Raw genomic sequence first — 26,574 nt, 5'->3', positions numbered from 1 at the left:
AGAGAGATACATATCATGCGCTGCCTTCTAAGATCATTGTAATAAATATAGTATCCCCATATGAACAATATCATTTTAATACACCAGTTCTCACAGTGAAAAAGTCTCTGATATGCTCCTATCATAGCAGTCTTTAAAGTCATTTTCCTTTCACAGTGCAACAGGAGCAAGGGGCTTTAACAGCTCTTTCATAAAAATAATTTACCACACACCCTATGCTGAACATTAATTAAGGAATTTAATGTCCTGTCATTCAGCTCAATTCAATTTCCACGGTGTTAAAAAGATGACTGTTGCTATCGTTAGATGTAGTACACAAGATATGCTTAACACAAGTAAATGTTCTGAAGAATAAAAAATGCAGTCACTGATGCAGACTCGGGATAGATTTGCTGTTTGAGGACATTTGCATATAAATGAACGACTTCTCTTTGTTAGGTAATAAAGAAAGAACTAAAATAGAAAGTGTAAGCAAATCACACAAAGAAGAGAAACATGAAGCTGGTGTAATTCACTGACTCAATATTTTTTTAAAATAAATCATTCCAAAGCCCAGTTAGTTGCACGAGCACAGGCTCTGACAAATAAAAGGACAAAGACACAATTATACTCTCAGTGCCAATAATTAGTTGCTTAATTGATTAGTCTATTGACAAAATATTGATCAACAAAACACTGTGAACATACGCTGGTTTCCATTTGTCAAATGTCAGGACTTGCCGCATATTGACATACAAGCCGCATGACTAGACACGCACACGCACAAACTTGTACACACAAATAGCCTATTTGCACACGCTCATTTCCGCTTTGCTCACACACATAGACACACTTATCTTGGATTATCACGTAGACCTTTTCAAGGGCACAGCATCATTTACCCTGATGCACCGCTGTTCAGGCAGGGCTGAAGGATGCAGCTTCTCTGAGTGACGTGCCACATGGCTCACACAAACACTCACATTCAAGACAGGAACAGCCTGATCTCACACAAACAGATTTTTTTTTCAAACGCACTAGTGCCCCTCTAGCAGGCTTCTCTGCCCATTTGCCAACACTCCCTAAGAACGCTGCATATAATTGAATACACATCTCTTCACAACTGCTTCTGGACAAAGCTCTTCTTTAAAATAGCTACTGATTAAAATACGTGCCCCAAGGAAATAGTTTGCCTACTAAATATTTTGGGATGAGTGTTGAAAAAGTAACCTAATTAATTCACAGACATATTCTTGCTGCAACTCAACAAATGGATAAACTGAGCAAGACCTGGAATAATAGTTAACCGTAAACTGCCAACTACTGACAATCTCATGCACGCATGGGGACCTGTTGTGTTTTCCCCATAAACATTATAAAAGATGGACATAGAGTCTGGGTCTGAAAAGTGAAACCAATGTGGAAGTGCTTTAAATCTGTAATTTATTTAATGGCCTCTAAGGAGCAACACCTGTGGTTATACAGACTTGTCATCCTATAGAACTGTATAGAAAAACAGCTTTCTGACACCTTTTCTGCTGAGTTTATGGGCTCAGTCACTCAATTTGGGTCAAACTTAATAAAAATTATGGTCCACTTTGTAAATCTCAGAGACAATATGGAGGATAATCTGGATAGCAACAAGTTTGATGAAATTCTAACCAATACTCTAGAAGAAGTTGCAATTTTTATGAATTGGAAATGGATGTACAGACGCTTAATCACAGCATAAACTAAAAATACTTGTTAGCCAAAGCTCTGTCACGGCACGGTGCGCCGGTGTGTTAGTTAGAGCAGCACCCAAGAGCAGACACAGACAAGGAGATGTGACATGACTGTAACAAAAGGTGAGCCTTTATTATGGCTGAACAGAAGACAAAACAAATGCTAAGACGAGTGCTGGCAAGACAACTAAACTGACTGTGAAAACCTATGACACTGGACACTATACGAGACTATGAAACTGTGACAAAGCTATGAAACTTCCAAAACTAATTCTATGACTGTGACTATGAGAACTGTGACGACTATGACGAGCCATAACTGGGAAGGTTACACAGACGACGCGACAAAGACTGACTGAAACACAGAGACTGAAGCTGTGTCCCAATTCAGGGTCTGCACGCTTGAAGTACACGCACTACGCGTACTACGTACGGTGCGTACTATAAGTACGAGAAGTGCGGAAGTGAGAGGCTTCTGAAATGGGACGGTCTAGCCTTCGTCGCGCTGTTCAGGTTGCCTAGCAACCATGATACTAACCGCGAGAAACGTTACAAACAGCTTTGTTTGACAGAAATGAAGGAGAAAAAATGTTTTGTTGGTCATTCATTTTTGCCATGACATCACTTTGATTAGTTGAGTATCTGAGGCTGAAACCACGGGACTGTAAAACATGAATGTTGGGCTTCATTTCTGTACTGAACAGTTATTTCAAGAGTAGTTAGTAAATAACAATTAGCTAATGTTGTTCATGAGACTAAAATCATCTCACTGTGGTAATGTAAATATAATATGGCCAATATTATAGTTATTGTCAGATTATATATATATATATGTATATAGATATATATATATATATAGTTGTAAGGCTTTACAACTAAGTTAACGCTGAAAGTACAAACATCACTAGTGTCACACAACTTTGCCACATGTGGCCAACAGCAATGTTTTAATGTTCTTCGTTATTAAACATTCGCACATAAATAAGTGACGTCATATTCAATACTTACTTTTGACAGTTCACTCTTGGCCGCTCCCTTCTGCTGTATTTTGCGGCAAAATTATCCACACCCACCGCCGCGCTATGAATTGTGGGATATATAGGACCACGAAGCGTGCACCGGACCACGCTTGATATTTGGGGAAATCGACGGCGCATTTGGAGTATGCATTTGAAATACACTTCGAATTGGGACAGCCGTCGTCGCGTGGCGGTGACGTAATTGCATTTAAAATGCGTACTTAAAGCGTGCAGACCCTGAATTGGGACACAGCATGAGGCTACGTCCACACGTACACGGGTATTTTTGAAAACGGAGATTTTCCGTTTTCGTTTTAAAAAATAATCCCGTCCACACGTAAAGGCAGAAATGAAGGAAAACGCTGCTAGGAACATGCCAAAGCAACAGGTGGCGATATATTCCTAACCGTGCAGAAATGTTGACCAATCAGAAGTCTAGAAGCCTCTGTGGGAAAAAGTAAACAAAGCTGGGGCATAGAAGCAGAACCGAGTCGTATGTGTGGAGGGACAGTAACTGTGTGTGTATATGTAAGCATTTAAACACTGCAGAGAGTACAATTAACAGTAATAGTATTGTAGAAATTTATTTCACCGAAACAATAACGTGGCGCACAGTGTGACGCCAAAAAATGCGGACACCTTTGACGCTGCGTTTTCTCCGTTTTTCTTGTCCACACGTAAATGCAAAAACGGAGTTTTCAAAGATATCCACCCTGGCTGGAGTTTATAAAAACTCCGTTTTCAGTGACCAAAAATGCCGTTTACGTGTGGACAAAAGGTGCAAACGCATAGAAAAATTTGTGTTTTCAAAAATACCCAGGTACGTGTAGACGTAGCCTAAATACCCACAGGGATGATTAGGGGAAGTGGAAACACATGAGGGAGAACAGCTGACACACATGAAGCTAATGACAGGACAGGGGAAGTGAAACTAAATACAATAAGCAAGGAACACCAGACTCTTTCAAAGTAAAACAGGAAACATGGAGACTTAGACATGATGCAAACCTGATAACAAGAACCACACAGACATGAAGCATGACAGGTAGACACACGAACCAGGGAGGCTTAGTACAGGGGAGATGACAAAAGGAACTAAGAAACAAAGGACTAAACAGTTTCCAAGTTTTTAAGGATTAACCTTAATATGTCACCTCAGGCAGACAGCTCTGGATTTAAGCGGCAATTCAAGTGGCTCCACTAACCTGCTATTCAAACCTTCTGCTAGTGAGTAACAGCCAATCACAAAGGGATTTCTCACTTAAAGGTAGGATAGGTGTCTTTAAAATGAGAGACTGTAAAATGGCTCACAGTACAGAGGCTGCATCCAATCCTGGGGTACGAAACTGTTATTCTGAGCTGCAGTTCAGGCAAATTAGTAGTTGGGAATGAGCGTACTTGGGGAGACAGAGTAAAATATTTTATTTGTTTAACCTGCAAACTGATTTGTGCATCATGTGCTACGTATGAGCCAGATTTTGTCTTTGTTACCGGCACAGTGGTATCAAAACCTTCAGTCTGCTTTAGTCAGTTATTCTATTCGATATATTTCGTTCATCCGTTTCAACCACCTCCTCCAACTATAAAGAAATTATAAAAACCTTTCCAAGAAGCAAAGTCTTCCATGGCACAGATTAATTTAAATTTCATTATCTTATCTTAAAAAATGCTCTGGACCGCATCATTTTAATCCAATACCTAGTGTTTTTGTATTTTAAGCACAAGTGCATGCTTTTAATACCCAACTCCGGTGTTTGACAGGTCAAAGGCTTAAGCCATTAACTGGCTTCACACAGATACTATGCTACTACTCCACCTGAAATATGCATCCTCTACATAACTAGAGAGGGATCCACTTTACCATAAATACTCTCACTTCATGAATTACCTCAAATAGTTGGCATATTTGAAATGGAGATACACTCAGAGTCATCAGCTGTGGGATCAACTTCGGTACACATAGGATTGTCTGGGACTACAACAGACACTTATCCGAGTTCTGGTATGATTGATTTTGTGAGTGTAATCCCACACACATGGTGCTCACATCTAATTTATGTTCTGCTCAAACTGTCTCCAAGGATACTCTGACATTGACTTTGCGCTATACACTCTGAATGAATAAAGCAGAGTTTTCTTCAAAGTTTTTAAACTCGTGGACAGAATAGAAAATGTAGTCTCACCCTGGAAGATTTTGCTGTTCTGTGCACGGCATCTCAAATGTGTTTAACTTCGGCACCTAATATAGGTTTTAAATGTAAAAAAGAAAGAAAAAAGCACCAATTCAACTAAATAATTTCATGATCTATGACCAGTCTTTGAAGAGTGAGTTGAAATCGAACCCCATAACATTCTGTCAAGATATTCCCACACTGCTTCAATAATGTTGAGGTCCAGGCTCTGGATTCCAAACCATGACTTATAGTGTTCCATTGTATTTTTTTCTATGCAGATATCCGTGTTCCACATTGATAGTCTGTTTGGGATCATAATTATGATGAAAAATAAAGCAGCTGCTAATCTGACCATTTCCAGATGATCGAAGTCTTTCCTATATTTATAATTAGATATATTTTAAAAAGATCTCGAACACCACAGCTGAAATGCAGCCTTAAACCATAACAGCATCTCCACTGTGTTTTACCGATGACTGTAGACATTGACAGTTGGACATCCCTCCTGACCTCCTTCATATGTACTGATGACAATTTAAACCAGAAAATGTAAAATATAGATTTAATACTCCATAAAACTCACTTATTGTTTTTTTGGTCCTGTAGTTTTTGTGTAATTTAGTATACGTCAGCCTTTTCTCCCTGTTTCCCTGCTTAAGAATAGCTTCTTGACAGCCATCCTTCCACTGAGACCATTTCTGATGAGGCTTCAGCAAAGAGTAGATGAACTGAACTAATCTCTCAGTTCCTGTTTCAGGTCTTGAGACATGATTTTCATAAACAGTTTATCTGCTTTAAATACCTTTTAAGGACTGCCATTTTTTCCATCTGTCCTCAACTTGCGCAGTTTACAAATTTTATTTAAGAACACAGTGAAGTCCATGCCAAAATATGCCAAGTTTTTGGCTAAAGATTTTTTGCGAATTGCCTTGTTGCAAAAATACTGTTTTATGCTTGTGAAACAGTTATCTTTGGCATTTTTTCATGATTTCAATTAAAGAAATGAGAATGGCTGCTACTAACAAAGTGCCTAAAAGTACTATTTAAAATTGGTCTGTTAAGTATAGACAGAACACTATTTCATCACTTGAGTTAGCTGCCTTTCTTGTGCTCCATAGTCAGAAAAACTCTGAACTAGTGCAAACGTCTTCAGAGCCATTGTGGGGGGGGGGGGTGTCATGGTATGATTTTTTTTTTTTTTTTTAAAAAGAATGCTTGGACACTGCCAGCATAATGGAGAGGTTTTTGACGGGACTCCCACACAAACGCAAAGCAGAAGATGAAGCATCACCAAATTTGTTTCCAAACCAGCTTCCTTCCAAGCCAAAGACTAGAAAATATGGTGAACCATATCTTCCCTTTGGCTAGGTAGGTCTCCCCTGCAGAATTTGTTTTCCCTGAGTCGGGACCACGCGCTGGGCTGTCCAAATTACAGACAAACAGCATCCCACAGTCATGATTTTTAGTTCACAAACACTTCTTGTAATGACTAATTACTCCTAAATTTTGGCGATGTTAACTGTTTATAAAATAAAGTTACCGTGGGATACAAATGATATCAGGGTGATCCTGCCACTATTTGTTACCCCTGTCCAAATCACGGACAAACAGAATCTCAGAGATGTTTATGTTTTTGAACCCATTTTACACAAAGAGGCATTTTTTGAAAAATTATAGCAATGTTAAATATTATTACACAGGAAAAAAAACAAATACACGTAAAATAATTATACTCTGATGCCTCTGCCTTTCTAAATGGAGGGACGGTAACAGTAAATGTAAGTGTGTAAAAACTGAAGATAGTAAGATTAACAGTAGCAGTATTTTGTCTCTATCTGCCATTGTAGAAATTCATCTCATGAAACAATCATGTGGTGTACAGCGTTATGTGAAATGTTGCGTGACGAACTCTGTATTCCTCGTCCACACGTGAACGCAAAAACAGTTTTCGAAAATCTCCAACCTGACAGGAGTTTTAAAAAATCTCTGATTTCAGTTATTCATGCCATTTACGTGTGGACGAAAGGCCCAAACGCATAGAAAAACCTGCTAAAAGCTGGGGGAATCAAAAATACTCGTGTAGGTGTGGACGTAGCATAAAAGAGTTAATAGCCTGATCTATTGCTGTCGGTAATTTATTGCAGTTTTCTCGTATTTGTTTAATTGTTTACAAAAGGTTTGAAATGTGTGTGTAGTTGGAGGATGTGTTTGTGTGTGTTTGCGTGTCTGGTGGGGGGGGGGGGGGGGGGGCTAGCGAAAAAATTTGGGAATCACTGCTCTAGCAAGTGGTTCTAGGCAGGTAGAGCAGGAGTGGCATGGGACATGTGGCACATGAAACGAAAAAAAGAGACATGCCACATGATAGAAAATAGAATAGAGTACACATAAATACACAGACTTCTAAATTGCTATTACCTCACAGCCTATATCTGTTTTTTCCCCCAAACCTTTGATGGTAGCTACTTTACAATTAGAACAATGCACATCATTTGTTATGTTAAACTATATTCAGTTAAACAAACTACTTCTGGAATTACATTCTTTTGCATATTTTGCCTTGCCTACACGTTCAAGTTCACTTTTGTATTTTTTGCATGAAATACATTTTTACATAGACATTTAAAGAAGCTGTAACGTGAAGCATTTCATTTTTTAACATTTGGTTTTACTGCATTTACCTTCCCACAATAAATATAGCTAAATGAATAATGGAACAATAGCAGACCTTGTTTATGCAAAAAGGCCTGTCATAATCCTTGAATTTGCATTTTAACACCCAATTTGATAACAGCCCTTTAATCCCAGTGAAGCTCTGAAAGTCTTTAAATCTCCTCACAGTGAAGAATCACACACATTTCCTAATGATGAAAACAAACTGTTTTGAAGCTATTCCAACCCTTAGCATGAATCAATGAGGTGTCAAGAGGGTTTCTGACAACAGTACACTTTTAAGTAGACAAACAGAGGATGCCTTGGGTATTATACAGCTGTGGTTTGATCAGTCTATAATAGATTTTATGTTATCATGGACACCTCATCATTCAGCTTCACTGGTGCTTTGGGATGATGGTGAAGACAGAACACTGACCATAATGTCTGTCCTTCTGTTTTCAGACCAAAGGTTAAGCAAAGTTTCATTTGAGAACTACAAACTTCTAACTGGGCTCAAATACTAAGATATTCTCAGAACGTACCCAGACTTTCTGTAAATTTGCTTATTTTTCTTAGTCTCCTCCTTTTCACTATAAAAATTAAGTTAAATGACACAGCTGACAATTGGCTAGTTCTCTTTTTCTGATTTTCTGTGGAGTGAAGAAAATCCAGTCTGTGAGAGATTATTAGCCAGGAGGCTTTTGCAACACAATGCAAGACAGATTTTTTGTGGAAACTTAAATCGTCTTGATGCATTCTCAATCATCCAGGAAAGTAAATCTCCAAAAGTGGTAGAAACGTTTCGTCACTTGGATGAGTGACGAAACGTTTCTCCCACAAAACGCTACGTCTAGATGAACAGAATCAACTTTTGGAGATGGAAACTTAAATATTTTCAACTTACACACATGTATATTTGCCTCTAATTGATTCATGTGCAACAGCCATGTATGCAATCTCAGTATGTATATGCAGTTTGTGGTCCACAGTAGAATATGTTATGCTGAAATCAATTCAATTCAATTCAATTCAATTCAATTTTATTTATATAGCGCCAAATCACAACAAAAGTCGCCTCAATATGTGGTACTTGCTAAAAGTCAATATAATCCTTTGCTATCACTGCGGTGCCTTGTTCAGAATTTGCCAAGATTAACAGAGACTCAACTAAAAAATACTGACATTTCCTCCTCTACACCAGTCATTTTCTAACTATTTTTTGTTGCCCAAAGTACACCAAAGGGCCAACCAAACTTTCAAAGTGCTCTTGTAGTCATATTTGTCATCGGTTCTTCTTTTGATTGGAATGCAAGGTGAAGACACTTTGACAGCTCATTTGCAGCAGCTGGACCTAGTATGTGTATCATCCCATCCATTAGCATACCTTACCTCAATCTAACAAATGGTGAGTCCATTTGGATTCACTGCTCTAGACTTTTACGTTCACGCTACGTTTGTGCTGCACAAAAACTAATTAAAGTCTGTTTAGCGGTGACTACGGTATTCTCACCATCTTATGTTGTTAGACAAGGTTATCGTGCCAGCACTTTTCCACCTGCAGACTGACCTATCTAGTTTGTTGTTGCACACAGCTACACACCCTACACACAATGTACTTTTTGTGTAATTGTGTGATATGTAAAATAAAGGTACTTATCAAAGGAACTGATATTGGTGCATGTTTTAACAGATATTAACAGAGGTTTATAGACCACATTGGGTATTTGTTCCTGCATTGTAATAGAGATTCTGGAAAGCTGAGGCATATATAATGTGACATATCCCAAGTTTTGGGCCTGACAAAGTTCATAAAGTGCAAAGAAAAGAATTTTCAAAATGAAGAAAATCAAGGACCAAAAGAGAAAGCGATCAGAATTTTTAAAGGAGTGTGTGAATCAAGAAATTGAGTGAGCCTGCGGTTTGAATACTCTTTAACACTGAGGTTAATCTTTTGAAACATCATTTTTTTGTCTTACTTTCTCCAGTATTAGGCCACATCTCTTATAGCTATTTGTGCAGTTAATGTTTATGTATGTGAACAAGCCAGCCTATAGGGAAATCATGTGTGTTTGTGCTGTTTGCATATCAGTGTTGATGTGCTTCATACAGTACCTATGATAACATGTGCCCCGAGTCTGACCAAGTGGCGAGCTACTTCATAACCAATTCCCCTGCCTCCTCCTGTCACTATGGCAACGTTGCCATCTTGTCTGGGCATCACTGGCAGAAGCAGAAGAGGAGACAAAGATATCAGAGACAATGTCACTTGATAAGGAAGCTTCTTCAAGACAGGTTGATGTTTCTATAGATGACAACTCAGTAAAAAAAACACATGGGCTTTTTGTAGAATTTTTTTCTTTTTATTTCCATTGTACTGAATAACAAGTTTTCTTTACTTTCTTTCATTACTAAAGTTACTTTATGGGTTCAGTGGCAACAAAATAATAACAGAAAGGGACCTTAATTAAATGCAAAATAGAAGAAGAGTTCAATAAATTTAAAAAAAAAAAAAAAAAAAAAAAGCATTTTAAGAAATGTGTGAAAGATTTTGATTTATTTTAATCAGAAACGCGAAACACTGATATAACACTCAAATTAACAGAGTTAAATATCAGAAAAAAACTGACAGCAGATATTGTTCCCCTTATACTCCACTAGTAACATAATATATTATGTAGTTACAGTTCATATTCCAGAGAACACATGAGTTCTTCCTATACCTTTTCCTGTCAATTTTCAAGAAGACTGGAAGAGTCTACCACATTGGATGTGATACAACCACTAGATGCTGGGGAAAAATATGTATTTCTGGATTGGTCGGCAGTGGTTTCTGGAGGTTGCTGTTTCTTGCTAGGTGAAACTGACTGCAAAGATGGGCCTGCACCAAAAACCTCCTAGTGATTGCTTCAGTTGCTAGCAGATTGCTTTAGTTGCTAGTTGTCACAGTTGCACATAGTTTTTCATATTAGTCTACTAGCAAGTAGTAACACCTGACAGAGTGTGACACAAATTGGAAACATCTTCAAAGGTTTGCCCTAAAAGTAAAAGTTGTGTCTCAGTGTTGCAGCAAACAGGTTTAAAATAGGCAAAGCTTTTATTTTGAAGGCAAGTCCACATCACACTTTTCAACTTCACTACAGCATAGAGAGCAGCTAGCTAGTGTTTGTATACATCCACAGAAATATGCAAATGACCAAAGAGGATACCTGACCAGTGTCTAGACGTGTATAACTGGGGTTTTTTTTCCACTTGATCCTACATCCAAGTTAAATCTCATGGTTAGTGGTCAAAGTTCTGCAAAACCTCAACAGATGTTGGCAACAGTGTGGGTCTCTTGTATAAGCTATGTCGAAGGTACTACTAAATTAAGTATAGCAGTACTATGACACAAACCAGTGTTCATCAATCTATTAATGTCGATAATTTGTTTGTAGAGCAATTCAAGTTGTTCATGTATAGATATGGGGATAATTCCTATATGAATATGCTGTTTCACTAAAACATCAGGTTTGTATCACAATTCTGGCACTTTGCAGTTTAGTTTGAGTTTTTAAAAATGTAAGTCATTTTTAATGGTTTCAGTGTTAGTTTTTATTTATTGTGCAGTGAGCAGTATTTATCCAGAGCAACAAGTTTTCAGAACTCATTCAGAAAGCTCAGTCTGAATAAATCATTGCACCAGTGCCTCCTGAGCTTATGTTAACCACATTGAAAAGAAACAAAATAAATTAGATAAATAAATTTAAATAAATAAAAAATATATTTTTTTTCATGAGGTGTAGTTAACCAGGTGTTTGCAACAAAATTAAGTTGCGCTGTCTCTGGGCGACGAGCAGACTAGCCCAGACAGCATTATGAAAAGAGCACATTTAACCTCACAAAGCTTGGTGGCAATCGTAAAAAATTTGGAAGGGATAGGTTGATGTTCTACGGATTCGTTAATTATTCGGCTGAATTCGGCATACAAGACGACAGATAATCAGCTTTTTCGCTAATGTTTTGATCTTAACACAGACTAGCTAACATAGCTAGCATCGTGTTTAGACGTGCAAGTGCAACATAGTAAATGACCGCTACATGTAGTAATGAATGATGGCTAACTCGTGCTAACTATAATGCACCCACGTTCATTGGTTACAACTTGGTTGCCCATGCTGTCACTTACAACTGAATAACAACTTGTCAAACTAACGTAAGGTAAAGTTAAACCGACCTGGCAGCCTCAAAGGTCCGTTTAGCAGTTGAAGCAAAAGCACCTTTAAACCAAGCAGGTAAAGCTTTATAGCTGACAGAAGATGACACCAAAAAGCAGACAACATCTCTGCGAGGATGTTTTAACGCTGGTATCCGAAAGAGGCAGAGCAAAGCACCACAACGCAGTTACGTCTGTGGGACGCGTTCCAATATGAAGTTGTCCAACCTCGCTTTCTTCCTTAACACATCTTCTAACAACTCATGTTCCATTTTTAGATGACTAAATTAGACGACTAACAATTCCCTGGCTTATCTATTTTAAAATCTTGACTTTCCAAATGATTTTTCCCCGTAGAGCCGCTATTTGAAAGCATGATCCCTTGAAGTCATCTGTCACATGGCGGTAAAGCTGAAATAAGTGTATGATGGAGGGGACACGTTCTCCTCGATGCTCCTTGGCTGCTTGATGTGCCGTATGATCCTTATCTGTAGATCCAGCATATTGCACCCTTCAGCTCACTGACTCCCTGATTAACTGCTGCCAGCCAGGTCACACACGACAAAAATCAACTGAGGGATGACACATAGTAGTCTGATCCATAATTTCCCAAGTTACGCTTAAAAGAACAAGTTTCTTGAGCAGGGTTACAGTCTGAACTAACTGAATTCTGGTCTGCTTGTCAGTTTTTCTTCCCAAGGGATCGCTTTATTCCACACCAGCCTACTTTTATTGGCGGCTGCTGTGATAGTGAAATGTAGGACTTCAGCTGTGAAAATCCTGATTGCACTAACTAAAAAAGAATCAAAATATGGTATTTTATTTATTTTAGATAGGTGACAAACTATGATATAACTGAAGTTGGCTGCACACTAACAGGCTGTATGAATTTATGATTTAATAAATTAGTCATCATAATTTCTCATAAATATTTATAGCACCTATCATGATAGTGAGAATTACAGCTTCAGAGAAATTACTTTTCCACTTCTAGAGATAAGCTACTGGCACTTTTGTGTGGCACCCCATGACTTCTAATCAGGACCAATACCCCCTGCTTACAGCAGATACTGAACATCTTTGGCCATTTCACTGGGCTCAGAGAATCAAATGTCAAGAAGATATTTTCAGACATTATCGGATGAGTTTCACCGACCTTTTGTGTCACCTGCCACTTTGGAGTGCAGTGATTCTGAGTTTGTGTGATACTTAGAGGTCACAAGCACCAACGTATTTAAGCAGCTATCAAATATAGAGGACAACGACACAAAGCATGATGACATAATGAATTATTAAAGCTTAACTAAATGATTCCTTGTGACTTTTTTTTTTTTGTCTGAGACAAAAGATTAGAATTTAAAAAATAAATGTATCCTCCTGAGACCCCGTGACCTCAGAGGGGTATTACATTTGGACTTTTCTGCACCTTCATTCTTCTAAATAAGTGTTTCATACATGGTTCAACAATGGCAACTTCATTCTATTATGGTGTAAATTAACCCCACAATTCCCTTATGGGGGGTTTTCAAACGTGATTCTTATAAGATCCCAAATAGTTAGGTGAAAACTGGAGGTTAATTTCTTGCAAAATGTTTTTATTTACTCTTGTTTTTATTTATTCTTAACCTTTAATCATTCTTTATTTGTCTGATTTTTTTTTCTCAAGCCTGGCTCAAGTGTGACCACAACAGTAAAATGCAGCAATATTGACAACTTCATGTGTTCTTTTTCTCTCCACATTGGATCATCTGCCTCCATCTCACCCGATCCCTAGCATCCTCACCCCCACCCTGTCACGGCAGATGGCTGCCCCTCCCTGAGCCTGGTTCTGCCGACGGTTTCTTCCTGTTAAAAGGGAGTTTTTCCTTGCCATTGTCACCAAAGTGCTTGCTCATAGGGGATTGTCTGTTTGTTGGGGGTGGGGGTGGGGTCTCTGAAATATTGTATATATTAGAGTCTTTACCTTACAATATTATGTGCCCTGATGTGACCGTTCTTGTGATTTGGCGCTATATAATTAAAATTTATTGAACTGAATTGAACTGAAAATCCTCCTCTGTCCCACTAACCCTCAGGATGTCCTCCTTCACTATCCACGGATCTTCTTTGTGGTCTTCCTGTTTTCCTCCTGCCCGGCAGCTCCATCTTTATCATCAACAGTATATTTGTCCAATATATTGATGTCTGATATACTCTTTTCTAATCCCCAGCAGAGACTCTGAGCATCTCCACCTCTGCCACATCCACTCCTGTCTTTTTATCAGGACTACTCTCACCAAACCACATGTCCCAGCTGAATATACGGTTAGGAGGCGATGACAGAGGGGCATGATCATTTTTATAATATGACAGACAATAATACTCTAAATGTGTCATAGATAATATTTTTACAAGCAGACCTGTAATTTTACTTCCATAGAATTTTAACACAAGATTTCTCCTTGTAATGGACTATGCAATTTCTCTACTTCTGAAATGGAAAGAACACTGTTTATGTAAATCTAATAATTTGTTAGAAAAAGTGTAGTATTTGATTGACACCTGACTGACAAATACCACCAAGGATTGAGTGGTTGTCCCAAAAGGTGAAATTAAAGTTTCTTTAAAAACATAAATGACTGCCCATTTTCATCTATAATCTACACATCTGAACAGATTACCTACTACAGTGACGGACAGGCTAACAAGCGAGGAGTGAGATGAATCATCACTGGCACTCAAAGTAGGCCAGCCAGCCTGTCCCTCATTTCAATAAAATTACAACCATTTGTGTTAAAGACAGGTCTGGGGCATTCACGATAACTTCCCTTTTTTTCCCCTCTTGGCAGGAAAATCATTAGTATTAGTTCACTTCTTGCCCAGTATGCAGTGGTTAAGGCTACTGCTGCAGTGACATGCAGTTGGCCTCGGTTATTAAAGTCAGCTCAGGAAGGCAGTTAAATGAGCATCAACATAAAGAAACGGTGTCATCGCCACTACCCTGATGGAGGCTGTGCTGCGGAGGCTGTGTGTGTAGTCAAAAGTGCATGTGTTGCTGTGAATTCAAGCTGAGAGGATGAGTTGTGCGCACATACGAGTGTTTGTTCACCCGCAGCCTGAGAGGTTGTGGGTCAGTAAGGCGAGCCGGCCTGCTATTGTTTAACGGAAATCGCATCTCACGCATGACTGTGGGATGATTATTTGGGATGATGGGAAATCAGGGAGACACATGAATACACAGTCGCACACGCGCACAAAAATTCCCACATACGTTTGAACGCGCGCGAGACATGTTGGGAACAATACGTGACAGGAGGGTGTGTGAAGCAAATAACATGTGAACAGCATCAAAATAGCTCCAACTAACAGTCACCTAGTCTTGATGACAACCACTGGCTGCCTGCAAAGCCCAACTTGTCTTATTTTGTAAATCCAGGCTGACAACAGCTCTGCGGGATCTGTCTGTGTGTGCGTGTATGTGTGTGTGTGCGTGCATGTGTGTGTGCTAGTTAAAATGCAGTTTTTATTTCATTTTTTTCATAGACTTATTCTGGGTAAGAAGATGGTATTGGATATTTTTAGCAGAAAATGGCCCTAACTGTTTTTATATACTGATTCGATGCGCTCTTCCTTAACACTCTACTCCCCTGCTTGTATTTGTTCCTGATCAACTGCTACCCACGAGAGATGGGAGGTGAAGTGTCATATTGTGAAGAAAGGGAATTTTCTGGGTGTGTCATGGGCAATTTGGGCTCCGGAGTGCAACAGCTTGTGTGAATTGATGTTAGCTTTTTCTCTGGCTTTGAGCTGCCTCTTTTGTAGCTTTTCCTCAGAAGTCTTTGCCATGCGAGAGGCAGACAATCCAGGTTAGATTCAAAGCGTAGACTTATCCAGAGCTGCAGGGTGTAAAGCCTGTAATGACACGTGTACATGTATATGCAGAAAAAAGAAAAAAAGACAGACAAATCCAAGGGGAACTGCTTGTCTTGCAAACTAAAGCACAGGTCAATGTATACTTATTCTTGAGTTTGTTTAAATAGCAGATTATGCGTCTGTCTTCTGCTGACCAGTTCACAGCATATTTCTATTGGTGTGTTCTTGGTGTCACGTTTTGTGAAAGGAGAGAAGGAACCAGTCACATCAAATTTCTGGTAAAACTGGAAAGTGCACTTCATTTAATACTAAACCTGAGTGTGTTTTTAGGGGCAATGTTTTGCATCCACAGTTAATAGGTGTGACTGTAGTGTAGCGGTTTCCCTAACAAGTGAAGGATCCTGGGTTTGATTCGAGCAAGACAAAAGACACAAATCCCTTTGGGGGTTATGTAAAAATCTGCCAAATCAAACATGCTACCTGCTGTGGCAACCCTTTGTGAATAAGAAAGCAGCTGAAAGTAACTTTTAATAGAAGGTTGTGATAAGGATGCACAAGGATTAGAAATTGAGCTGGAGCACACAGATCTATAGGTTTTCTCTAATTAAAACCTATTTGTTTTTTTCAATATATGCAAAAACTGTGTACAGTGTAAAAAATATACTGACTTTTATGCCCAGCTTCAAATTAATGTTGCTTAGAAAAATATGAGAGTTGTAAATCTCTTGACAAGGAAGCACATAAGTGTCCTTTCTAAAGTGTTAAACTATCCCTGTCTTTGAGTTCAGTACTTTAACATTTAATGTTTAGATTTTAGTGCTTTACCCCACTTGTTTGCGGTTGTTTGCAGAGCCCAGCGTGCCTCAAAGGGCACAGCAGCGTGGGCTTCCAACCCAGCCTCAGCTCCCTATGAAGACACGAAAAAACTTACTGAAAGAAACACTTTTATTGTAACTAACAAGGAAAAATGAGAAGAAACCCCAGGAGAGGCAATTCAGAAGGAGAACCCCTCCACGGATGGCCAAATGTGTCCTGTGAGCTATGGGTGGGAAAAGGCAGTAGACTATGTGGGCAGAATTGGTAATAGCTGTGTCACTTCAACTGTAGCCGCTACAGGTTTTCTATGGGGAGAAAAGCCAAAGGGCAGCTTGTAAACATGAAAGTGAAACCTGAGATTTTTGCACTTGTTTGCAGTGGATCTACAGACATCATATACCAACAACCTGGCTTCACATTAGCTGTAGAACATTTTTGGAATATTGACACTCACTCTGTTTTACATGCATTTCAATGTCTTTACTAATAACTCAAAAGTTGACTGTCCTAAAATCTTTTGCGTTTTCATTACTGGATCACCAACATGACCATAGCTGGATGGCTAAATAATCAGGAACAGACAGGTCAAATCATCGTCTGTTCAATCGCTCATTTTTAGCATGTTTCAAACAACATGTTGAACTTCAACGAGCTTCAGACAGCTGATCAGCATTAGAGTAAATTCCTCTCACATGATAACTTGACCGTATAATAACTTGAACTATAACTCTTTCCAGTTTCCAGGAAAGATAAGCAGAACTCTAAAGCCATCCTATCTCACAAGCTTTCAACAACTTCCCAAATTAAACTCGGGCCAAGCAATCCCTCCATTTATGGTACCTGCCTAAAAGGTGGAACCGAGGGCAGTCTTTCAAAAATATGTAAGAGTCTATTACTGCGTGTTTTGGCTGTGGAGGCTTAAGTGTAAAGATGTTAATAATGCATGCAAGATGTGCACAATGAGTTGCATCAGAATGCAAGAGACAAAAATCTGTGTATATGTGTGTGTGCGCACATTCGTGTTTATCAAATACATCCCACCACCATTATTGCTAACTGTCTTAAGGGAGTGAATGTCTTTCTATTAGTAGATGTAGAATGAGGAACAGTGGGAGGGATATTTGCCTGCACCAATTAAGACTGTCATTAACTCTGTACACCGAACACTCACACACACACACACACACACACACACACAGCGAGACAGACACGCACACACAGTATTTAACACATTCAATTTAACAGTCTGTGAGTCAGTGTGTGCCTCTCTTTCTGTCTGTCTGAGACCTGTTCTCACTGAGACCGGATACGAGGAGACTCTTTCATCTCTCGCTCTCTCTCTGCTTTTTTCTCTTCCTGTCTCACACTCCAGGATTATGTGAACACGGAAAACCTTCAAGGATGTTTATGTGTACTGCTTTCTTGGCTTCAAGGGCGTCAGCTACCCCTCTGTTAAACCCCAAAACCCCACTTCAGCTCGGTCAAGCAGTCCGGTCTAGCATTATGAAATGGGATCTGAATAACTGTCTGGTATTTTTTTTTAGGTCATTTAGAAGATATCACAGTGCTTATTTGCTTTCCTGTATGTCTAACCCTTTTAAAAGACATTTTAAATATTGAAAATGTACAGACATGTAAAAGGAAATGTGCCTGAAGTAGGGTCAAATGATATCACAAATAATCCAGGCATGGCCCTGGCTCGTTGGTTTTTTAAGCTCTGTTTATCATTACTTACATTCAGTCTGATTCTTACTTTTTGCATTTTCAGCTTTGCACTTGTTTATTGCAGTTACAGTTGTGTTTGTGGTATTCCTTCTATCAGTTCACGTTACATTCCTTGTTCCCCGCATATACTTCCTGTGTTATTTTGATAGTCATGTATCTTTTTGCCAAATTTACCTCCCAGAGTGTTGTTATCAGATGTAGTTCAGCTGTGTGTAGTTCCCAAGTTGTTTCCATTCTGCCCTCATCACTTCTTGTGTATTTATACCCTAAAATTGTTTTGGTTCTTTGGCATGTCATACTGTTACCTGACTTTGTTATTTTGTAGCCTTTAAGACTACTCAAATGGTCCAACCATCCTTACATGCAAACCTGTTTTTCCTAATGTCTTAGAGTGGATGGGAATCATTGAAGCAAAGATACAGTAAGCAAAAAGTGTGGTGGCGTGAGGATAAGGAATGGGGATGATGACAAGAGGCCATTACTACTCTCAACAATTGTGTTTATGATTATGTGTTTATGGCTGGTCAGCAGAACTTTCAGATAAATTTGGATCTTTAAATGTGACCTCCCCAAACACTCATTGCACACTTTGCTGAGGATAAAAAACTGTCTGAACCAGTGTAAAGGTCTATATTCACACCCAGGATAATAAGGAAGGAAACATAGATGGAAGCTGATTAAAATGTCTCACTATAATTAAGACCGCCCAGGTTTTCTCATAGGGGACCAGTACAGTTGATAAATATACAATCAAATTCCCAGTATAACATATTTTCTGTGGCGGAATCTGATTTGATGTTTAATAAAAACAAAATCAAGTTAATCTACAGTCATACTCTAGATTTAAGTCCACAGCTGCTAATGTTTACCAGTACTGATTGAGCTGCCTAACTGACCAGAGGGATGGTGGATATGAATCATGTCTAACGTGGTGTTTCCGTCCCAGTCTGCGCTAAAATGCTAATAACGTAGTCTGTTTGGGCTGCAGGGAGTCCATTACGCTGACTATATCACATCCTTGTCCATTGGGGGACACACGCTGGGGAATGCAGAGAGGAAAGAAGACTGAGAGGAAGAGAGGATTACACGTATGTTCTGGGAAAAGTGTGCGTGCGTGCGCGTGTGTGTGGCTCTGTGAATGTGTGTTGAAGCTCGGACACAGCAGACATGTGTCACCTCAGCTCTAGTGCCGTCAAGCTAAACTGACATAAACAGCCCCAGGCGGCCCTATCAGAGATGGACTTTACATAACGGCTGAGTCACTCACAATCTATTTTTATGGCTTTGAGGTGTGTGTGTGTGTATGTGTGTGTGCATATGCGTGTTCCAGTGCATCTGCATTATTTCTGAGAGCCAATTTCTGAAGGTCTACAATTTTAGTTGTAGACTTTCACAATGAGGAATCTCCCCTTTTACAGTGAGATCACCGTAAAAAGATGCTCAGGAATGAGCAGTAGGGGAGGGCAATTAATTTTCCCAAGAGGCCACAATTAGGGCTTAATTGTAACGTCTACTCTTGGCATTTGCAGTTTATACAGTTTAAAAAGTAATAAATTTAAAATTGAGCCGAACTGAGTTCAAATTCTTGGCGCAGCCCTCGACAGAAGTCCCAGTTTCTCATGTGCCCCTTTGGGAAAATTAATTTCCCACCCCTGCTCTACAGCGTTCACTCACACAGGCAAAAAAAAATGCTGAGATTAGTTTTAATACTTTGTCCCTCCTAAAATTAACCCCTATAGAAATCTTAACCTGAAAACAAAGTACTTGCCCTCAGACAGCTGAAGCTGTCTCAGGATGACCCAGCGTCACAAATATGATATTCCACAGGATGTCCCAGACATACAGCCTTGTACTGATGGCAGTGAATAATAAGATGGCACATGAGTGAAGCAACTAGTCATTTCTCAAACAGGAGCGTGTTTTCTGTCTCATTACTAACTTCTTTTTTTGGTTTTGTAAGCACATCCTTAGCAATAATGAAACGTTGATGCTACTGCAATATACAGCTTAATGCACAGGACGTTAAAAAAAGACTTTCTCTATAATTTCAGTCGGACAAACTAAGATAAAAACAGTACCGTAACTCTGGGGTCTCATAGTTGCTGTTCCAGAGCCATATGTCGCTCTTTTTTTTTCTATCTCCAGTGACTCAATGTGACTTTCCAAATGTGAAAAAAAAAGGACTTATCCTCTTAATTTTGCTGAACCTAGCCTGCAATAGTTAGCATTGATGGTTCATATTTACTATGGATTCTAATGTAACAAAGGAAAATTCTTTGTTTTATGTCCAACATGACTGCCTCTGCTGCTGAACATTAATTCAAATCAAATTGAACACATTTTTGTTTACATTGACTATATTAAGAGCTATATTATTTTTTTCTTTTTAAATTACACCCATTAATAACAATAACATTAATAACATCACCCTCATTAGGGTAAAATAAGAAAAATGCACTTTATTTAACCCGAAAAGTTAAACTTCTCTGATTATACCAAGTAAAAATGTTATTTAAACACTAGAAATACATAACAAATAGCTTAAATAAGTTATTATAAGACTCATACAGATTTTGCTGCTCCATAAAGATTTTTGGTGTCAAGAATTACTTAAAATTAGCTCTGTGGAGTTTGCCATCCCCTGTTCTACATCAAAACATCTGTAGTATATTTGACTTGAGATTGTGATTCCAGTTGTAAATTTTAATCTGTATTTAAAAAGCCTTTATTAAACTTCTTTTTTTTTTTTTTGTAGCCTTTGGTGAGACAGTCAGGATTTGATTAAAGTCGAAGCATTTTTATATGAGATATTCTCATTATTACCAAACTATACAGCATGACCAAAACCAACAAAACCTCAAGGTAACATCGCAACTTAACAGCCACAAAATGTTTTATTTTTGATGTCATGAAGTTAATTAAACTCATTTCACTTCAGTGACCGCATCGCTATGGGGCATGTATTAGTGTCTGTGTGAATGGATGGATTCACTCGAGGGTTAATGAGACACGCATAAACACACACACCCATGTCACATTTGTTAAAGCATTCACCTTAAAGTAATTTCAAGTCAAAGCAGTTTGTTAGCTTTTTAATTTTTAAATGTAACTTGGTAATTTCATGAAGGTTTTACATTTTTCTAAAAATCAGATGATCTCAAAACAAAGACCAGTTCTTTCAAAGTCAGGCGACGCACCTTCTTTTTGGCAGAGTGATTGTGAGTAGTAATGGAGCAGAAAATAATAATGAGTTCATCAAGGGGTAAAGGTTATTTTTAATTACACATGATTTTGGTAAATTAATTAAGCAGATAGAGCTTATGCATGTCCTGGGAATTATCTTGTTGATGGACATCCAGAATGTTTATAAATAAATTAACAATATGGTGTGCAACACCTGAAAAGCAAATGTTAAAAACTGAAATATACATAAGTATTAATTATTTACAGTAAATGCCAAACAACAGGATCATTAAATTTCCCTCTTTAGCCATCAGATTTTCATGGAGCTTCTGTGCTCTTTGACAAACACCACGTTTTTCCATCCCAGATAAAAAATTCTGACTATTTACATTCATTTATGATCTGGTCATCTGGTCTGCATACTATATTTATCGCGGGGGGGGGGTATTATGCAGGGCTGAAGAGGGTTTCTTTTACATGTCTGCAGCAACACACACACACACTTTGTCATATACAGTTTGCGCACATTGTGAGGCTTGAATATGTTAACAAATCCCTTCTCCTCTTCAAGTTTCAATAATTTACTTTTTTCCCTACATATTTTATAACTTCAATCTCAATTGAACCTGGATTTATCAAAACGTATTAAAATTCAAGCAGGCTGAACGAATCCTTTCCATCTTTGTCGACGTCCTCCTTAAAAAATTAATATGCAAACAAAGAGAAGAAGAAGAAGAAGATTACCTTTTTTATAGTCTAACCTGGGTACAGGTGATGCAAACACGGCTGCTTGGTTTAAAAGGTGCAGCCATGGTTCACAGTTTATAACAGAAGAGATGCTAAATTTAAAACACACACACACACACACACACTGGCCAAGCCTTTAAACAAATGATGAAAAAGATGAAAGACCATCTGTTTGTCACTCAACGTAACAGCACCCCTAATCAGCCAAGTCTCAGTAGAATTTAAAGAAAAGTGTAACAGAGATTCAGCGTGGTTGTTCGCAAGAAGATCCTGAATTTCAACCCACTGACCTGCTGGGGCCTTTCTGTGTGGAATTTCTATGTTCTATGTGTTCCTGAGTGGGTTCTCTCCAGGAATCTGGCTTCCTTCCACAGTCCAAAGACATGCATGTTAGCATTAATGGTGAACTGGTCTTAGGTGTGAATGGTTCTTTGTCTAGCAACCTGTCAAGAGTGCACCTTGCTGCATGACCCACGGAAAATGACTTGATGAATGCACTCGATTTGGAGCCAGCCTCAAGTGGTCATTTGAGGAACTGCAGTCTTTAGCCCTTCCGCGCTACCTTCACTTTTCAATTGCAGAAGTTTTCACTGGTGCAGAACAAATTAAATTTCACAAAACTGATTTTTGTGCAATTTAATTTATGACCAGGCTGAATGTTGCAAAATGTTTTTGTAGACATGGAATCACTGAATATAAAACAAATAATGAAGCAGTCTAAAAGTTTCAGATGTTCAATTTTACTGATGAGTAATAATTTAAAAAAAAATGTTGTTATTTGGTGCTTTGGTTTCCAAATGTATCTTGTCATTTTCAGGTTACATTCATTCACATTTCCTGAACAGCAGATGAGTGTGTGTCATTTTATCTATCTTAGCACTGATTACTTTGCGTCCAAACCGCAAGTTGCCTTCATTTGCGGCTATAAGAACAGTAGACTTTAGTACTATTTTGACATGCTGAATAATGAGAAAAACAATATTTCTCTCAATGGAGATTGGAACTTTTAGAGGTGGCAACAATAACATGAACCTAAATTTTGTATTTAAACAGGAGCTTGGAAGGTTGTGTCCGCCCCTTTTTTTTTTTTTGGAGTGGGGCAGAAGTCAAACTTTCGGGTTATTATCTCTTTGTTTTTTTCATGGCGGAAAGATGCTTCCATACTTAAGTGACTGTTTTTAAAAAGGGAACGATAAACACAATGGAAAATATATTCTAGAACTAGCTGCTTCTCCCATTTCAATATTAAAGTGAAGCAGAAGAGAACAAGATCAGTGTTTGCTGTGTTGGTGTACCCGAGAACATCGGCTAGGATAATAAAAACACACCTTAGTGAGGAACATTTGACAAATTTTAAACAAAACAGCTGATACAGTCACCACAAAGATAATTTATTTTTTTTTAAATCAGGGATTGAGTTATGATATATTTTCATCTCTTACAGTGTATTTGTTTAATTTAGGTGCAACAAAACTGGTATTAATCTGCTGTGTTGTTTCCAAATGATGCTTATGATTCATCTCATTCTCATTAAAGAAACAGCTGGACAATGTAGGAAGGATTCTGTTCTTTTTTTAATAATCAGAGTGTGTATGATAAGGGTTGTTTAACAATTTGCCAACACACACAAACACACTACATAAACTGCTTATGCCCTTACACAGTTGGCACACTACAGCGTTACAGTTTACACATGTATTCAATGAATGAACACATTTTCAATAAACTTGAGTGAATTTCATACTCATGCATGTGTGCACTCCTACTATACACACACACACACACAACCTGTCTCCCTCACTGACTACCGCTGAGCCTTCCCTGCTCCACTTTTTTTGTATCTGTCATCCAGGAGCATGTCAGTGTTTAACCCCCTCCCACGCTGTGACACACAGACACATATGCACACATGCAGCCATTTTTCTTTACAAAAAAAAAGAAAAAAATTGCACATAGTCACTCAAACATTTTTTTTACCCTTCTTTCTGTGTAGAAACACACATACACAAACCAGGACACTAGTTTAGACAGACACAGACAGCTGGAGCAGGTATTATAAGTACCTTTCCATTCCTTCTCTTTCCCTTGTTATGCCATTACTGAGGCTGATAGAGTCGGAGTTGTCATTTTCAGCCTGTGTGTGTGGCCACGTATATGTGTGTGCGTGTGTGTGTGTTGAGAGGTGTCACAGGCTCGCTGCATATTTGCTTTTGGCTCGCAAAAATCATTTAGTTGTCCGGTCAAAAAGGGCATCTGCCATCCAGCCACTCTCCTTCTCTCCGCAGGAGAGCACTCAAAACAGTTTAAGAGGCTGCAGGGTTTCTTCCTCATGACTGCATCCAGCATTTAGGCTGCTCTTGGATATTTAAATACTAGAGTGTTGCAACCGTAGCTCAAAATAAGAAGGTTTAAAAATTTTAAGCCTAAACTTGCGCTTTCCTGGTGAGTTGGGCTGAGGAGATGCTCAGGCTTTTTTTTAATCCCCTGTGGTGTTTATGGAAGAAATAGTGATGTGGTCTAGCAAGTGGCGAAACTAGAGTGTCAGCTGCAGTCAGCGATTATCTCTCAGTAATCACTGCTCTGTTATATTTCAAAGTATCAAGTCATGCGTTTTCTTTGTCCTTTTGTTGTGTCAGGATGCGTAAGATCTATTTATGTTCGAAAGATGTGAAGAAAACAAATCAACTCTACTCTGCAGGTGATTGAAAAAATAAATAACACGAATCTTCCTCTATGCATTCACACTTAAAAAATCAACATGTCCTTGGTGTGTCCTTCAAATCCTTCACTTTGAAACATCCAAAATGTGTTAATTTTCACAGTTGAATGTCGGTTAAGGTAACATAAAATGCTTTGGACTATGATGAAAATGGCAGGCATCTCACATGTGTAATAGCTTTATGGGGCATGTGATAGTCTGCATGCACGGGGGGCCAAGGTGCCTGCAATAGGGACAAGTGCTTGGCCAATTTGCAGCGTGTTTATTTATGTGTGTGGGTGTAAGAGTAAATATCAGTACACCTTCCTAAACCAAGACTGGCCATAGAACAGTGAAATAAGCTCACAGTTGTCTGGGGGAATTAAAAAATGCGCTATGCGTAAAAGAATTAGCGGAACATATATGATAAGGACGCAGAAACATGGCACTAGACAGATTAGGAATAAGACGCACAGGAGCCAGTGGAGATAATCCCGTTATCTCGTTGGACGTAAAATGCCAATGTGAAGCATCCTCGGAGACCAGGATGAACTGAACATGAACTAATGCTGCGGATATACGGCAGGAGGAGTGGGGGCAATCAATACTGGGAAACTGAGGTAAACACTGTTATTCCTGACCTTAAGGAACATCCACGCAGTTTACCGCAATGTCACTGACGGTCTCCGTACTCCACTCATTGCCATCCCACACACGCGCGCACGCTCCGTGTTCCGTTTGACACCAGTTCGATGTCCCCCCCGCTAATGACATTGTTTCACCTTTGAGAATTCCCCATCAGTACCAAGAGCGCGTCTCCAATACATAAGAGATTATTGATGAATGGTCGCTGTCAAGTTGAGGAGAAAGGAAGCCGGGGTTCTAGTCATTAAAGGCTTGGGATAACCGGGTGCCTGTGGAGACGCACGCCGGTCATCACCTTTTAACCAGAGCGCATTTAACATTACGCGCGACAGGAATGCGCGCGTGTACACACGCAGACACGGACACAAGAGATACACAGATAACCACGAATTAAAAAAGCAAAAATACAACACGAGTATAACTCAAAGGACAAAAAGGAAGACAAGCAGACTTACAAAATGACCCTGGGCTCTGTTGGTTCCTCTTGTGATATTTCCGTTACTCCGTTTTAACGGAATCCTCAAATGCCGTGGTCGCAGTCCACGTCTCTGCAAATGTACCAAAGGATCACATAGAGAATGAGGAGAATGGCGAAGATGAAGAGCGCTACTAGGATGGCCTTGGTCACCGGAGAGATGAGCGACTGCATGTCAGGAGCAGAGCCGGGCAGAGCGGCGTGGAGCTCCGCGTCCGTCCGTACTCAGTCTGCTATCTCTCTCGCTCTCCTCCTCTCCTCTCCGCCGCTCCGGTGGCAACTGTTGAGGATGGAGCCTGGGGCTTTGCCGTGCTCAAGCACACACATTTATAACCTGACGCGCATGCACACGCACTCCGCCACGCGAATAGCCTCTCTACCGGCGATCCGGGCGCGCAACGCGTGGGGGCTTCCCTTGCTAGAAGCGGCACAGCAGTGGGTTGTATTTCCCCGGATCCACACTCCCTCGCTGCCTGTCGCACATCAGAAGACGCAGCGACAGGTGAGACTGGACGGATAACACCCGCGCTTCCTGCAAAGAGGACGGCAAAAAACAACAACAAAAAACACTTGAAATTCACCAATACAATACAATAAAATAAAAGCCCGCACAGATGTTTCCAGACACAGAATGGAAAAGTGCTAAGTTGCGCGTCGAGCTGCTGCGCTTGTCAGCAAACAGGTTGATTAGTA

The 26,574-nt window shown here is 39.3% G+C and overlaps 1 protein-coding gene across 3 annotated transcripts in view; it reads right to left on the bottom strand.

The window, feature by feature from the left end:
• LOC102799165 (polyprenol dehydrogenase) overlaps positions 1-26,574 on the bottom strand; it is a 55,996-nt gene extending 29,422 nt beyond the window's left edge. For 2 of the 3 annotated variants that reach the window (XM_087829795.1, XM_087829796.1), the window contains exons 1-2: positions 11,762-11,962; positions 9,661-9,768 (exon numbers count right to left, since the gene is read on the bottom strand). In XM_087829795.1, the coding sequence (XP_087685921.1) occupies positions 9,661-9,768; positions 11,762-11,867 (214 nt within the window). In that variant the 5' untranslated portion in view covers positions 11,868-11,962. Of the gene's footprint in view, positions 1-9,660; positions 9,769-11,761; positions 11,963-25,861 lie in introns of those variants that run through there. The other variant, XM_087829797.1, reaches the window with a different exon arrangement.

This window comes from Neolamprologus brichardi, chromosome 16 (assembly GCF_056152115.1).
Source record: "Neolamprologus brichardi isolate AB-2024 chromosome 16, ASM5615211v1, whole genome shotgun sequence".
NCBI classification, from domain to species: Eukaryota; Metazoa; Chordata; class Actinopteri; order Cichliformes; family Cichlidae; genus Neolamprologus; species Neolamprologus brichardi.
The sequence above is the reverse complement of the archived record's forward strand: the minus strand, read 5'-3'. Positions and strand labels throughout refer to the sequence as shown.